This window comes from Carya illinoinensis, chromosome 3 (genome assembly GCF_018687715.1).
Source record: "Carya illinoinensis cultivar Pawnee chromosome 3, C.illinoinensisPawnee_v1, whole genome shotgun sequence".
NCBI classification, from domain to species: domain Eukaryota; kingdom Viridiplantae; phylum Streptophyta; class Magnoliopsida; order Fagales; family Juglandaceae; genus Carya; species Carya illinoinensis.
This window is the reverse complement of record NC_056754.1, coordinates 37,710,724-37,727,174: the sequence shown is the minus strand read 5'-3', so window position 1 is coordinate 37,727,174 and position 16,451 is coordinate 37,710,724. Positions and strand designations below refer to the sequence as shown.

The window sequence follows — 16,451 nt, the reverse complement described above, 5'->3', positions numbered from 1 at the left end:
AAGTCAAGACTGCAGATCGTTTCAATTTTCAAACCCATCGAAAATCACTTACATAAGTCAACGGTTTTAGTCCTTTTAAGATACTTTATTATGATAGGATTAGGTACCAAATTCTTCGGGAGCTCCTTTTCTACGGTAAAGAAGATAAATACGAGGGTAAAGTGGGCCCATAGGAATAACTTTTTTTTTTTTTACACCACTTGTAAATTCAACGCGAATGAAATCGGACGAAACTTTATCAAACATATTTATAAATAAAAATGCTATATATATATATATATATATATGATACCATTATCTTATTCTATGCCATTTAATAATGATAAATATATCATATTTTATATAGTGATATATGTATATGAGATGAAAATATAGTATATAGTATTACTCATTTATAAATATGACATGTGTCCATTAAATATGTAGCAAGCAATCGTCTTTTTAGAAGTATAACTTAAAAAACTGATGTGTCTCTTGGTTAAAAAATGTGTCTCATGCTCAATATTAGTTTAGATTTATATTTGAATAATTTTATTTGAAAGTATTTACACCACATACAATCTACATAATATAAAATACAGGTCAACTTCTAGATTCAAATCTGCACCAAATATAAAGAGTAACGCTATTTTATATAGATCTAGTGATTGTATAGATAGTTTAACAATAGGATTTACCATTCACCCGTCCGTCCACTTGCTCATGTTGGACAAAGTCTTAACTAAGGGTATAAGCTTATCGGTCTATATCGAATAATCCGACCAAACCGAATGCTTTGGTCTGAACCAGATCGGATCGATAAGTATATCGGTTGATTTCAGTCCATATAACCTTAGAATCGGTTTTCAATCCAATCCTGGAGTGTAGATTTTTTGGATTGGACCAACTAAGTATATATATATATGGTTTTTAAAATATTTTTTATTTATATTATTTTATATAATAATTGTATAAGTTAATTATGTAATTTTTATCTATCGTCATTGACTATATGTATTTGGAGTATGGAGGATATTACATTTTTCAATTTCATTTTCTCTATTTTTTATTTTTAACTTTATTATAATGATTGCTAATTTCCATGGATGGATATGGATAATTTTAAATATTTCTTCCACTTAGTTCAGACAAATTTCAAGTATAAAATGTACAAATAAAATTAAATAATTGATATTAAAAAATATAAAAATTGTTATTTTTTGTTTAGTTTGGTCGAAAATATAAGTTAAAAGCGATTTTGAATATTTTGTATGTTTGACCCATTTTATACTAATTAGACCGAATTGGAATTACAAGAGTCCGGTATGATCTCTAAGAGTAAGGTCTCAGCTTGGAAAAGGAATGGATCAATAGGAAAATTTTCCTATAAACCGATCGGATCGAAGCGATTAAGGTCTTGCTTGTTTTCGCGACTAAAAATTAAAACTTTAAAAACTTCTCAAAGTTTTCGTACTGTCAGAAATTTTACAAAAACAAACACATATTTTGATATACCAATTTTCATCTCAAAAGATTTTAAGTTTCTTCTCAGGTTTTCATCTCAAAAGATCTCAAGTTTCTTCTCAAATTTTCGTCTCAAGTTTTCATATCAAAAGATCTCAAGTTTTCATCTAAAAAAAATTACACCATTAGTAAATAAATAAAGGAAGTAGCCAAAAAAAAAAAAAAAAAAAGACAATGGTAAAAAAAAACAGGAAGCAGAAAAAAAAAATTACTATTGGTAAATAAATAAACAAAGAAAGTAACAGGAAAAAAAAAGACCAAATGGTTAAAAAAAAAAAAGCAGCAAAAAAATAATTACTATTGGTAAATAAATAAACAAAATAAGCAGAAAAAAATTTGACCAAATGGTTAATAAAAAAGGAAGCAGCAATAAAAAAAAATGCATCATTGGTAAATAAATAAACAAATGAAGCAACCAAAAAAAAAAAAATAGTTTCTCTCAATTAAAAAAAAAGGAATCAACGAAAAAAATATACCATTGGTAAATAAATAAACAAAGGAAGCAGCAAAATTTAAAAAGTAGAAAAAAAATTGTAACATTGGTAAATAAATAAAATATTATAAAAAATACTACAAGTACTTGTAAGTCTCATCATATTACTAACTATAACAAAATCAAATTAATCTCATTTTATCTCTAAAAACAAATATATATTTCATCTAATATCATCTCATCTCAACATATCTTAAAAAATTTTATCTCATCTTATTTTTAAAAATAAACATATATTTTATCTCATCTTATCTTAATATATTTTAAAAAATTTTATTTTATTTTATCTCATCTTATTTCATCTTTAAAATAAATAAAAAATAAGAAGAGGCGAGGGCAAAAATATGTAAAGTAAAACGAGGTAGTTAAAAAGAAGAAAAAAAAAAAAAAAAAAAAGATAAATTCGGTCATATATATCGGAGAAGACAGGTGGATGGGAGTACTTTGCCCAAATCCTAATACATCGTATTCACGTGGGTCTCCAGAGTAACACCCCCTGACACACCCACCTCCCTCCCACCCCCATCTCTCTCTCTCTCTCTCTCCAATCCCCAAAACCAATGTCTGTCCGGGAATCAGACCTTCTTCTTCTTCTTCTTCTTCATCGTCGTCGTCGTCGTCCAATCAAAGCCTGAAACCAGTATCTCCATATTCACAGCCCCCAACTCCATATTCACAGCCCCCAACTCCCAATACCATTACCAAAGTCTCCGGCCATGGCCACCACCATCAACGACCTTCCCGACGCTGTTCTCAGCACCATCATCGCTTTGATCTCCGACAGTCGCACCCGCAACTCCGTTTCCCTCGTCTCCCACAAGTTCCTCCAACTCGAGAGGCCAACCCGCACCACCCTCGTCCTCCGCGGCAACGCCCGCGACCTCTTCATGATCCCCCCCTGTTTCCGCTCCGTCACCCATCTGGACCTCTCCCTTCTCTCTCCCTGGGGTCATTCCCTTCTCTCCTCTTCATCATCTTCCTACGATCCCCTCCTTCTCGCTCGCCGTCTCCGCCACGCCTTCCCCTCCGTCACATCCCTCACCGTCTATGCCCGTTCTCCCTCCGTTCTCCAGGTCCTCCTTTCACCCCAATGGCCCGCCTTGCGTCATCTCAAGCTCGTCCGCTGGCATCAACGCCCTCATCTCCCCGTCGGGTCCGACTTCTCTCCGGTCTTTGACAAATGCCCCTCCCTTTCTTCCCTGGACCTATCCGAATTCTACTACTGGTCCGAGGATCTCCCCCCAGTTCTCCGAGCCTATCCGGCTGTTTCGGCTTCCCTTACCAAACTCGACCTCCTCACCAAGTCCTTCGCAGAGGGCTTCAAATCCCTCGAGATCCAAGACATCGCGGCTGCTTGCCCCAACCTTAAACACCTCCTCTTAGCCTGCGTGTTCGATCCGAGGTACAATGGGTTCGTCGGAGACGAGGCTTTGTTGTCGATATCCAGAAACTGCCCAAAGCTCACGCTTCTCCACCTGGCAGACACTACGTCCTTGTCGAACACCCGCGGGGACCCAAACGAAGACGGGTATAGTTCCGAGGACGCGAGAATCAGCCGTGCGACGTTAGTGGACCTCTTCACTAGCCTGCCTCTGCTAGAGGAGCTGGTCCTGGATGTGTGCAAGAACGTGAGAGATAGTGGGTTAGCGCTGGAAGCGCTTGGCTCCAATCGTTCGAAGCTGAAGGTGCTGAAGCTGGGACATTTTCATGGTGTGTGCATGGCGATTGGGTCGCAATTGGATGGGATTGCCTTGTGTCGAGGGCTGGAGTCGCTGTCGATAAAAAACTCGGCAGACTTGGACGATATGGGCTTGATCGAGATCGCGAGGGGGTGTGGTAAATTAAAGAAGTTTGAGGTTGTTGGGTGCAAGAAGATTACTGGGAAGGGACTGAGGACTTTGGCTTCTTTGCTGCGGAAGACTTTGGTTGAGGTCGGGATTTCTGCTTGTATAAATCTCGATGCGGCGGCGTCTTTGAGAGCGCTGGAGCCAATTCGCGATCGGATCGAGCGGCTTCACATAGATTGCGTGTGGGAAAATTTGGGAGAGGGAGAGGATTTGGGTGGTATTGAGGAGGATACTCAGGAAGGCGTTTATGATTTCGATATCCATGAAGGGGATGAGGAGGAGTGTGAGAATGCAACTCGTGTAATCGATTTTTTCAGTGGCGGTGAAATGGACGGGATGGGCAACAGGAAGAAATGCAAGTACTCATCGGAAGCTTCAGCCAAGGCGGATTGCTCGTATATGGCAAGCAATGGAAATGGGTTTTGGCTCAAGAGCTGGGAGCGGCTCAGGTATCTGTCTCTGTGGATTGGTGTTGGCGAGCTTCTGACTCCATTGCCAGTGGCGGGTCTTGAGTATTGTCCAAGCTTGGAGGAGATTCGTATAAAGGTCGAGGGAGATTGCCGGGGAAGGCCCAAGCCGGTGGAGCGGGAGTTCGGGCTGAGCACACTTGCAAGTTACACCCAGCTGTCGAAGATGCAGTTGGATTGCGGAGACACATTAGGTTTTGCACTGACTGCACCGTCGGGGCAAATGGACTTGAGCCTGTGGGAGAGGTTTTTCCTGAATGGAATTGGGGATTTGACAAGTCTGGAAGAGCTTGATTATTGGCCACCTCAGGACAGCGATGTTAATCAGAGGAGTCTAACACTTCCGGGAGCTGGTTTGCTTGGAGGATGTATTGCACTGAGGAAGCTTTTCATCCACGGTACGGCTCATGAGCATTTTTTGTCATTCCTGCTTAGAGTACCAAATCTGAGAGATGTGCAGCTAAGAGAGGATTACTATCCAGCACCGGAGGAGAACGACATGAGTACAGAGATGAGGGTAGACTCTTGCAGTCGCTTTGAGGATGCATTGAACAGCCGCCCCATCCCTGATTGAAATGAGTTTTAAGAATGGATTGACACAATTTGTTGATCAAGAGAGAACCAAATTGTACTGGATATTGTAACATGTATGAGCTTCAAACCCACGTTTTTGTTGTCATACAACTTTTGTCTGTACTCTTTTTAACTAGCCATGTAAACACGTTGGGTGCAATAACAGAGATTTGCGGTTTTCAACAGATATAGAAATAAACCCATTATCTGATCTTGATTTGATTGCACAAAAATGATTAAAAGCGTGGGGAATTTTGAGCTAGTCAAAAATGAAAAAAAAAAAAAAAAAAAACATCTACGTTTGCAACTTATGCCGGAAACAAAATGTAACACCTCTACCATGTCTCTCTCTCTCTCTTCCTGTACACGAGCAAACAGGTTGTATCAGCAGAGCGAGTAATCGCAGTTGGGCAAGCGGGAAAGTATTTCCTCACAACTTGGCCGCTCATGCGGTTCCGCCCAACAATCTGCCAACAAACGGAAACAAGAGCCTGTCAGGAATACAAATTGAGTGAAGCTAAGCTAAATCTCTTTCTTTAGACAGTTCCGAGTTTTTTTGGTTAACTGAACCTGAAATAAGCCCGCCAAGTGGACCTTCAGGGATATCCAGTCGGGAACCCTCATTAGCAACAGCATACACAACCTGAAGACACAGTGCAAGGGTTCCTTGCCTTAATAATTCTACGTATCTGTATATCGCGATGAAAATCACTCTAAACATAAAATGAAAATTCATCATATAAGAAAATTACCCTCTCTGGTGGTACGCCTTCCCACGGCCTACTTAGAGTGCAGAGCTCCCACATCACCACTCCCAGGCTAAAAATATCACATTTTTCGGTGAAGGATTCGTTTCGAATAAGTTCAGGTGCCATCCATTCTGGAGTTCCTGCAGATGAAGCATCTTTCATTGGTGATTCTGTTACTATCCTTGAGAGCCCGAAATCACAGATCTTGACAGTCCAATTCTTATTCACAAGGCAGTTTGCACTCTTTATATCACGATGAACAATCTTCATCCTATGTATGCACATCAAACCCCTACATTGACAGCAGGAAGCTCAACTCAACATGAAATCAATATTTTTCATCACTTTTAAAGTCATCTAACAAATGGAATTTTCAATTTTGATAACGATCATGGCGACAATCGTAGAAAGTAATTAAATAATAATAACAGCCGCAAGAAGTAGTTGCAATATAATGTATACATCCAGCCAACTTCACATAGTCTTGCAAGATGACAAATCTTCCAAGCATTTAGCACTTCTTCATGAATAAGGTATCGCCTCTCTCTGATCCCCTCTTAGCGTCGTAATGGTCTTGGTGCAATAAATACAATTATCACAGCCAACTATCTCATGTGACGCCATCTTTGTTCCACTAGATGTAACAGTACAATCATTCCCAAAGTTTTTCACCAACTCATCCAATTCTGTAACTACCTTCCCTTATCAGGCCACTAGTCTGTGCCATAATAAAATTATCAATTCCACCAAAGCACATTCCATAGGCTTGCTTCATGACTGACATGCAATTCCAGTGAAGCAAGGTGATCCTATAATTTGTCCTTAGGAAGTTTTTCTGCGATACATAGGTATATGCCAACCGCAACAGTTTTAAAAGGCCTCTGCTGCATTTTGACTTAACTCCTCCCGGCAAAATTACATAAAGTATTTCCCTAAATTACTAACTGCAAAAGAATTCTCTCCTGGACCTACTGTTCCATCAAAGATCGTATCCCTCCTCCACCCATAGTCTCTATTAGGCTTCGCTTGGGAGTTTATAGGGGAATGAATGGATGGAACAGAAAAGAATGGAAAGGAAATGAATGGAATGGAATGAGTATAATGGATGGAAGGGAAAGAAATAGAATGAGTGTATCTTTCTTGTTTGGATGTTTTAAAAGAAGAGAATGGAAAGTAAATAACCCTGTTTAGAAGTATATAATAAAACTGAATATATTGTGACAACATTACTATTATGCCATTTTCTTAAATTCCTTTTTCATTGCCTCCGAAATTGGTAAGAATAAGAGTTCCTTTCCATTCATTCCATTCCCTCTTAATTGTGAACTTCCAAACGATAGAATGCACATTCCATTCCTTCCAAATTTAACTCCCAAACAAGGAAAGAATGAAATATTCTAAAAATTTCTATTTTTCCATTCCATTCCCTCCTCCCAAACAAGCTGTGTTAAAGGAGGGTCATGTAAAAAGTATTGATTTTGTGGACTACAAATATCGCAGCAAACAATGATAGGGCATACACTTTTGAGCAACAGGCAGAGCAAGAGGATGGAACTTCGTTCAACTTATAGGTAGACTGAGCATACCTGCAGATATCACACAACATTTTTAATCTCCTCCGCCAGCTAAGCTTCTTCTTCTGACCGCTCAAGTGAATCAAATAATACAAGGATCCCAATTCCATGTATTCAGTAACCATTGACAACCGTGGAGGCTTCATGCATGCACCAAGAAATAAAATAACTGCAAAACCAGCATCACTCAAGTCATCAATTTTCGATACTCTTTGATACTTGCTAATAACACCAGAGGTTTCAAACAGCCTTAAACAACACATTGAGCTAAGATAGAACAACAAAAGATGAAAAGACATATTTCAAACAATAGCAGGTGAATGAGCATTACCATTAGGATGTCGAAGACGGCTGGAGAGAAACCACACATGGACACAAGCACAACAAGCACGTAAGTTAAAAGGAGATGAAAAGTTTGACCATAACATATAAACTAATATATACCTGAGAATGGATATCTCATTGCAGAAGTCTTCCATGTTTTCAGCAGTTAGATCTTGCTCTAGGAAAACCTTAATTGCCACCTCAGTTCCATTCCATATGCCACGAAAAACTTCTCCAAAGAAACCTAGATATGGAAAATACAACAAATCTCAACTCTATAAAGTAGGTTCCAGAAATTGGAGCAATATACAAAGTGTATTATTGTTTCATCTTTGTTCTTAACAGAACCTCCAATGCTTTGACATGCTCTCTGATATTTTATTCTGTTACTTGCTAATATATTGGAAAATACAATTCTGGTTTCAGAACAATTACAAGACACGTGAGAAATATGGGATGCCCAACAAGCCATAAAATACTATTCCAAAGAAAGATAAGCCTTATGCAAGCTTGCTGAGGTCAGCCAATAGTATTAAATCATTCCATCTTGAGCAAGCTTTCTCGAAAGAATCTATTGGGTAAAGTTTCATTTCCAGTGGATTCTTTTTATTTATCTATTCATTTATCTTTTTATAGAAGTAAAATTCCAGTTGGACAGAAGCAGCTGATACAAATTGATAAGAGGCTTTCTATTTTTCAATCTTTAAAAAGCAGTCCTTCGTGTTGATCCTTCACAAGCCCTATCCTCCAACACAAATGAGAGAGAGAGAGAGAGAGAGAGAGAGAGAGAGCTTTAACTCATTAGATCCAAAACAACAAAACAATGGGACAATACAGAGGTGAAATCTCAAACAATACTCATGAGGAAATTGTGTGCAGAAATGCTCCTGGTTCGTGTATAGCCTTCTATAAGGGAGGTGTATGGAGTATGTGGTGCCAAGAAATTTTAATAAAGCAAGTTCACCGAAACCCAACAACCAGCAATATATACGAAAATGAAATCTTCTGTTAAACTTGGGTAACAAACTGTTAGTCAATCAATAAGGTTGACAAAAAGAGAATACAAGGATGAATATCATAATAGTGGTAGAGTGGCCTTTTTGTTTGGCAGCCCTCGGGAAGATCCTTCCTTTGGACAACCTAAGAAAGAGAAATGCTATGGTGGTAGAGTGATGTACGCACAAGCAGAATAGGGAATCAATAGATTATCACTTACTCTATTGCAAGGTAGCTACCACTTTATAGCAACCTGTAACAAGTATCTTTTGATTGAGTTGGGTGATACCTAAATAGGTGGTGGAGATGTTAGCAAGTTGTTTGAAAGACAGCATAGTAAGGAAAATTATACCAGTTTCTTTGATGTGATTTATATGGACAAAAAGAAATCGCTAACATTTCAAAGGACTGCTGAAGACCTTAAGACTTTCTTCTTGGACATACTCTTATCAGTTTCTGGTAGCTCACCTATGCTTTCTAACTTCCAAGGATTTTCTTGCTCCTCTTCACCCTCTCTCACAAGGTGTATCTGTTTTATAACCCCAGTGTACCTGATGCACGAGGATTCGAGTTTGATGATGCTGAGCTGGCAAATGATCTGACGTTAATAGCACTGGACTATCTCAAGAAGATAGATCAGTGCAAAATCGGCAGGAAAAGATGAAGACGGTTGGGCAAGAAATGGCATTCCTCGGTTGGTGAGAAAAGGGGAGCCAATGTATTCAGACAGGTAGAGCTAGCCTGGGTTATGCTTGCAACAGTGGTCGAACTTCTAGCATGTTGGACAAACCTAGGTGGTATTCCACAAATCTCAGCTATGTGGAAAATGATTCCTATATCTATTCTTTGGTGCATTTGGCAGAAATGAAATGACCAGATGTTTGAAGACAAGGAACGTTCATTGGAGGAGATTAGATTACTTCTTGTTAAAACTTTATTTTTTTTGGACCAAAGCTGTAGATTTCAATGGCCCTGATTTACATGATTTTCTTGTTTCTATTTCTTCTTCCTAAAGTGCACCTGACTTATAAGTAGGTATTTCTTGCTTATAGGTGTTACCTCTTGTATACCCCCTTGTGTACTTGAGATTTGCCTATTCATATTAATATTAATATAATCATTTACTTATTAAAAAATAATTAATAAATAATTCCAATGGCCAGAGGAAGCAGAGACCAGTTTCAGGCTAGTCAAAAAGAAGATGACAGAAGCACAAGTTCTGGCACTCCCTGTTTTTCAGAAAATCTTCAAGGTGAGATGCAATGCTTCCGAAGTGGGTATTGGCAGTGTACTGGGTCAAGAAGGGGGACCTGTTACATTTTTTAGTGAGAAACTATGGGAATCGAAGAAAAACTACTCCACGCACAACTTGAGATTCTACGCCATTGCACAATCCTTGAAGTACTAACGACACTATTTGGTGCAACAGAAGCATGACGAGCCAAGTGGGTCGCCTATCTGCAACAGTTCATGTTCTTGTTGAGACACCAATCGGGAGAGCTTCAACCGGGTTGCAAATGCTTTAAGTCGACAGGTGTCACTCCTCACTACCATGAGTGCCAGAGTGGTGGGCTTTGACACTTTCAAGGATCTATATGCAGAAGATCCTTCCTTCAAGAAGATTTTTATGGAGGTGACTAAGGGGGGATAAGCAAAGCAACTTTCTTTTACACGATGGTTTTTTGTTTCATCACCTACAGTTGTGTATTCCATTATGTTCTTTGAGAGAACACATTATACGGGAATTACATGGCAATGGGCACTTTGGGAAACAAAAGACTTTGGCTTTGATTGTCGTAGATTACTACTGACCCAAATTGACCAGTGATGTGGCGATGTTTTGTGTGCCAAAGAGCAAAGGGCACCCTCACCAATGCTAGGCTTTACACTCCGTTACCTGTACTCAAGGGTCCATTGCTTGACATTAGCATGGATTTTGTCTTGGGTTTACCTAGAACCCAACGCGCCATGGATTTAATCTTCATTGTGGTAGACTGATTTTCCAAGATAGCCCATTTTGTAGCGTGCAAAAAGGCCATAGATGCCACATGGATTTGCCATCTTTATTTCAAGGAGATGGCTCGCTTGCATGGTGTTCCTCGGTCCATCACCTTAAATCAGAATATGAAGTTTATAAGTAAATTTTGGAAGAGTTTGTGGGAAAAAAGGGAATGAAGCTGAACTTTTGTAGTGCCTACCACTCCCAAACAAACGGACAGATCAAGGTGGTGAATCGTAGTTTGGGCAACCTTCTGAGAAGCTTGGCCAGTACTAAGCCGAAACAGTGGGACCTCGCCTTATCTCAAGTAGAGTTTGCTTACAACCGAACTACACAGCTGAGCCCATTGAGGTTTTGTATGGACATAATCTGCCAGGCATCCTTGACTTGGAACCTGTTCCACAGATTAGTCACCTGAACGTTAAGGCCGAGGAGATGGCAGTTCCTAGCGAGCAATGCAAAGTACGAGGCTCAAGTCGACAATCGTTGTCCCCAAGTACTTTTTGAAATTGGGGATTTTGTTTGGACTATGTTAACCTGTTATTGTTATCCCGTTAGCGAGTACAAGAAGTTGAAGGACAGGAAGATTAGACCTTGTGAAGTTCTCCAGAAGATCAACGACAATACATATAGGTTATGTCTTCCCAATCAAATGAAGACTTCAGATGTGTTCAACATCAAACACCTTCCATGCTTTAACCGATGATGGCGTGAACTAGAGGGCGAGTTCTTTCCAACCAGGGGAGATTGATATAGGAAGATATGAGTCTATAAATGATCTAACGTTAATAGCATTGGACTACCTTGAGAAGGTAGATTAGCAGAAAAATGGCCAAAAAAGATGAAGACTCATCGGTTGGGCGAAGAGATGGCATTCCTCGGTTGGCAAGAAAAGGGGAGCGATCTGCATGAGCTAGTGTTTTGGCCATAACTTTGGCTACAGGTGTAAAAATCACGGATATGACCCCAATTCAGAAAGCTCTCTTTGATGTGCACGTCGTGGTCACCATGTTATGCTTGGTGGTCCCCACTTCAAGCCCAAAATCAGCCGTTTTCCCCTCCGAATCGTCATTTTTAGCTATTTCTTCATTTTTGGTTAATTTTCTTTTATGGTAATGTTTATTGTGAGAAACGATTTTATTCCAGATTTTCGGCTAGATTTTAGCAAGATACTTATTTTATTCCGTATATTATTATTTGGTCATAATTGTAATTTTGCCTTTTTCCTTAGCTATTTAAGCCCGGCTTGTGGGCTTCAGAAGATATATTTGATTTTTATAAGCAAACCCTAATCTCAGAGTTTATCTCAGAGTACTCTCTCTGTTTGCGTTGTTCTCAATCTCAATCTCTAGCTTCTGTTATTTAGCTAGCCGTCAAAATAATCTCTATTCTACATCCTGCATCAGTACCCCAAGTATGCCTAACTCTATTTTCATCATCAATAAAATTATCTTATCTAACAAAAAAGGAAATTTATTATTATATTTCAAATTGTCAATTCCATTCCACATATGTACTTCCTAGCTCCACCACTTATACCTAGATGTGACAATGCACAAAAGATTATGAACAACTTGAAATTTGAAGTCACTGATTTTTTGATAGAAGCGTCAGCAAAGTAGAACAAGGCAAAATAACTGATGCGTTAAAAGATATGATTTTAAGATTTGGCAATGAGCAGATGAGGACTATCCTATTCATTAGTCCTTCCCTTTTCTTGGGCAAGTAAGAAAATAGAAAGGCAACACAGCAGTGAGTGCAACCCTAGTAAAAAGTACCATGAAAAACACAGTTCATGTTCATATTCTTTTTTGTTTTTTCAGTTCACATTCACTGTAGCAAAAGGCAGAAGGAGGGAGGGGGAGGGGGGGATATAAAACTGTTTTTTTTTTTAAGAGAACATGAAACAGGAAGCATAAACTAGTAATGCATAGAATGTTAAAAATAATAGTGCTTACCTATCCCAACACGTGTTCCAACAGTCAATTCAGAAAAATCAATATTCCATTCTTCGAAAGGTAAGAGAGGTTTATTTTGAAACATGGGAGAGTCAAGAATTTTATTCCATGCTGAGACCAATTCATCATTGCCGCCATATTCTGGATGCCCACTTCTCTCAGAAGTTTGTCTCCTATATTCATTTGGTGATGAGGGCAAGGAGACTGCCCCTTGAGAACTTATCTGATTCCGGGGAAGGGAAAAAAGAGCAGACCTTTCACCAGATATGTCACGATGACCATCACAATGGAAACTAGAGACCTAAAGTAGAGTGAAAAAAGTAATTAACAACCATGCAGAGACCTAGGAAGATGATATATTAACCACACTTCAGAATAAAAAAGCATGTATTGATTGCAAGTCATATAATCAAGCTGTGAATTTTAACACTGGTAATAAATAGGTTCCCAACTAAGCTGACTACTCCTAAACAGTCAGTATATGGTAGGATTGCACTAAGCATATACAAGCTCTTTCTAACAGAAACTAACCACACCTCTTTCTTTTGATGAAACTTCAATTTCTAGAACAAGTGATGTGCCATTTTTCCCAAAAAGATGATAAACTTATTCTATTCTATTTTCTCATAGATCTTATTTCCAATTTAACTTTTGACTGTTCAAGCATCAACTTTTACTTCGCATCCTAATGAAGTCCACAGAATGACACGAGCACAGGGATATTAAAGGGAGATTCTTTTAAGAGCAGTATCAAAGAATATTTATGAAGTCAATGTGGACAGCTTGAGTTAAAGAATGAGGTGTGGTGACAGCAAAATGGGGGAATGCAAAGATCTATAGCAATAGTAGGTGGAAGCAAACAGAAATTATTTATGGAAGCTTGTAAAGCAAACGTTTACATGCATAATCAAGAAACCAATCTTTTGTAAAAACCAGTTCATGACTCAGAATGAGTATAGAAAGACAATATCTCTCAGAATTTCATACTACAAATTCCTGCCATATGTTAGCATTTTAAGACTATGCTTTGAAACAGTTTTAGAAAAGTGTATTTTTACTTTTTGCCACTTTAGCCCCCAAAAAAGAATATTTTTGTGGGTTTTTTCCCATATTAGCACCAAAAAAAAAAAAAAAGAAACAAATTGCTCCCACCACAGAAGATGAAGGGCGACTCCACCACTCTGCACAGTGGAGATTCCCCATCCCGTTCCGCCTCGCATGGTGGTGGACTGCAAGGTTCCTGGGGGGAATGCAGTGTTTTTTTTTTTTTTTTTTTTCCTTTTCATTTGTGATTTTAATTTTTTTTTAGTTTTGGTACAGCTCAATTAGAACAACGGATGATAATACATTGACCACCTCAAATTTAAAAATAAAAAAATAAAAAATAAATAAAAAAGAGAGAGAGAGAGAAGAAGAAGAAGAAGAAAGAAAGAAAAGGAAAGAGGATAGTGATAAATAAATGAGTTTTGCTACATACAAGCAAAGTCGCGTAATAATCTGCGTGCTAATACTGATTCCTTCATACTTAAAATTTTAATTAGCACTGTTTTCAATAAAATTTACTTTTTGACCAATCACAATAAAATGGTGCACATATTAGTGCATAATTGTGCTTGCGACTAGATTTTTCCTAAATATAATACCAAACAATAACAGGTGACAAACAAACCCAAAATTAAATAACATAAAAATATCCCTCCGGGATAATAAATACAGCCCATCTCATAAAAAAATGTATGAAGTAGGGCACTCTTATATAACATAAATGGAAGAACATAGCCATCTATCTTATGGTCTAAACTAGGGGTGGGCAACGGGGCCCCGCACCCCGCTACCCCGCCCCCGTTCGCCCCGCCCCCGCACGACGGGGCGGGGTACACCGCCCCGCATCTAGACCCCCTAGCGGGGGCGGGGGGCGGGGAGAGCCCAACCCCGCCCCGCATTTCCCCCGCCCCGCCCTCACCTATATATATATATATATATTATATATATAAACATAAATATTTAAATTTACAAAAACATAAATATATGTTTATATATAAATATATATTTATATTTTACAAATTGTGTATATATAAATATATATTATAATTTGTTAGACTTGTTCACAAATTATGCATTAGCAAATTTAAAAACTATATAGTTTAAAAACTACTACACTACAACTTACACAAAATATGCATTAGTAAATTTAAAAATGACATAATTTTTAAATTATAGTCATATTTACAAAATTTAAATTTACAATTTAGATCTAAACATATATTTTTTATCACTTTTAGATCTAGAAATAATTTTTTAAAATAATAAAATATAGTTAATATTTGAAGTGAAAATAAAGCGGGAGCGGATTGGGTATCCGCCCCGCACCCCGCCTAGCGGGGCGGGGGCGGGTGGCGGGGAGGAAAACCCCACCCCCGCATGGTGCGGGGCGGGGTGCGGGGAGGGGGCTACCCCGCACCGTATGGTGCGGGTAGCACCCCTAGTCTAAACATAATATAATTGTAATAAAAATCACGACGACGCTAATGAAGAAAACAATGTTACGTACAAATATGGTCCTCTGTTCATATACCAAGACATACATTTTTCTGAAGATCTGAATTTCTGTCACTTGAAGAAGGGGAGAATGACCTGTCATCGCCTTGCTCTCTCAAAAGACGATTTTGCTTCAATGTTTCATTCATTGCACGTACAGCCCTGAGGATTTGATTGGATACCAAGTTATTTCATCACATAGAACAAATTCGTATAATCCAAAAGTTAAAAAAAAAAAAGAAAAAAAGAAAAAAAAAAGGCACACGCTTATTCAAATAAAAGCCATGCCTTATCCAAAAATAGGATTAGCGAAGCACTTGACTACTATAGAACAACCTAGGTGGTGAAGTGCCCAAGTTGATATGCCAATTTCTTGAAAACCAAATAGAGCTAAACAGCTCAACTTGTCCACACATTATAAAAACAAATTATTGTTGAGTTTGATGTTTCGCACAAGTACACAGCATCCAACCTGCTGCACCAAAAATGATAACACAGACTTAATGAAAAGCAAAGTTATAGAAAACCGTTCTTTCAGCCTGTAAATTGCCTCAACATGAGTGAATACCGAAGCGGGAAAATACATATCCTTAACACATGCATTATCTGACTTCAATGGTCACAAAGTAAGAGATTTTAGATTTTTTTATTTTATTTTTTTAAACTCAGCTTAAAGTATTTTCTTCTCCTCCCTAATCGAGCACATCCTCTTGTATATGCCACTTTGCACTTTTAATAAAATCAACTTGCCAAAATCAAAAAACTCAGCCATTAGCCCAAAGACAAAGCACTTGCATGAACTCTGAGCTTCTTCCTACGTGTTGGCCTTTTACTCTTAAATGGCCTTTTCATGAAAAGAAAAATATATGGAAGGAGACTTTGATTGATGTGATGCTGCCAAGTTTTTATTGTATAATCAAACAATGCACAATGCCTAAGATTTTCTCACTTTTTTCCTGTACTTTATTTTCTTACATTGTTGTCATGCTGTCAATTTTAGATCGTAGAATAAAAAAAGACAGTATCAAGATGATATTTCATGTTCTATCTTTTTTTTTTAGATCAAATCAAATAACATTCACTTATCAAAAAATGCATTCTATATTTCTAAGTATCCAAAATAGCTTTAACACTCCCTTTCATTCTATTTCTACTTTAAAGTAACCAATTATGGCAAGAGTGAGAGGTTCAGAACTTGATAAATCTCAAAAACATGCAGCACAATCTTTCCTCTTACTTCATACTAATGCTATGGACTTCATAAAGATGTAATTGACTAGAGAAAAATCTGATGAAGGAAGAAAAAAAATGAAAAACGACCAATAAATAATCAAATTGCTTAGTCTATGCAACCCCAAAACTTTTGCAAATGACACTAAATATATAAATTTTATAATAGAGTCCTCTTTATGTAATTTTTCTGACGCTTG

At 38.1% G+C, this 16,451-nt stretch overlaps 2 protein-coding genes across 10 annotated transcripts in view; one reads left to right on the top strand and one right to left on the bottom strand.

Annotated features, from left to right (window-relative positions):
* Positions 1-2,442: 2,442 nt before the first annotated feature.
* On the top strand, positions 2,443-5,068 carry LOC122304177 (F-box/LRR-repeat MAX2 homolog A). The gene has a single exon (XM_043116283.1). It carries the CDS (start codon positions 2,713-2,715, stop codon positions 4,882-4,884), a length of 2,172 nt encoding a protein of 723 aa, XP_042972217.1. The 5' UTR covers positions 2,443-2,712; the 3' UTR covers positions 4,885-5,068.
* Positions 5,069-5,074: 6 nt separating this feature from the next.
* The window catches only part of LOC122304176 (serine/threonine-protein kinase EDR1), a 37,012-nt gene continuing 25,635 nt past the window's right edge, over positions 5,075-16,451 (bottom strand). For all 9 annotated transcript variants that reach the window (XM_043116275.1, XM_043116279.1, XM_043116278.1 and 6 more), the window contains 8 exons: positions 15,069-15,183; positions 12,484-12,784; positions 7,651-7,774; positions 7,538-7,557; positions 7,219-7,375; positions 5,636-5,924; positions 5,454-5,526; positions 5,075-5,350 (listed from right to left, as the gene is read on the bottom strand). In XM_043116275.1, coding sequence (XP_042972209.1) covers positions 5,268-5,350; positions 5,454-5,526; positions 5,636-5,924; positions 7,219-7,375; positions 7,538-7,557; positions 7,651-7,774; positions 12,484-12,784; positions 15,069-15,183 — 1,162 coding nt within the window. In that variant the 3' untranslated portion in view covers positions 5,075-5,267. The remainder of the gene's footprint in view (positions 5,351-5,453; positions 5,527-5,635; positions 5,925-7,218; positions 7,376-7,537; positions 7,558-7,650; positions 7,775-12,483; positions 12,785-15,068; positions 15,184-16,451) is intronic.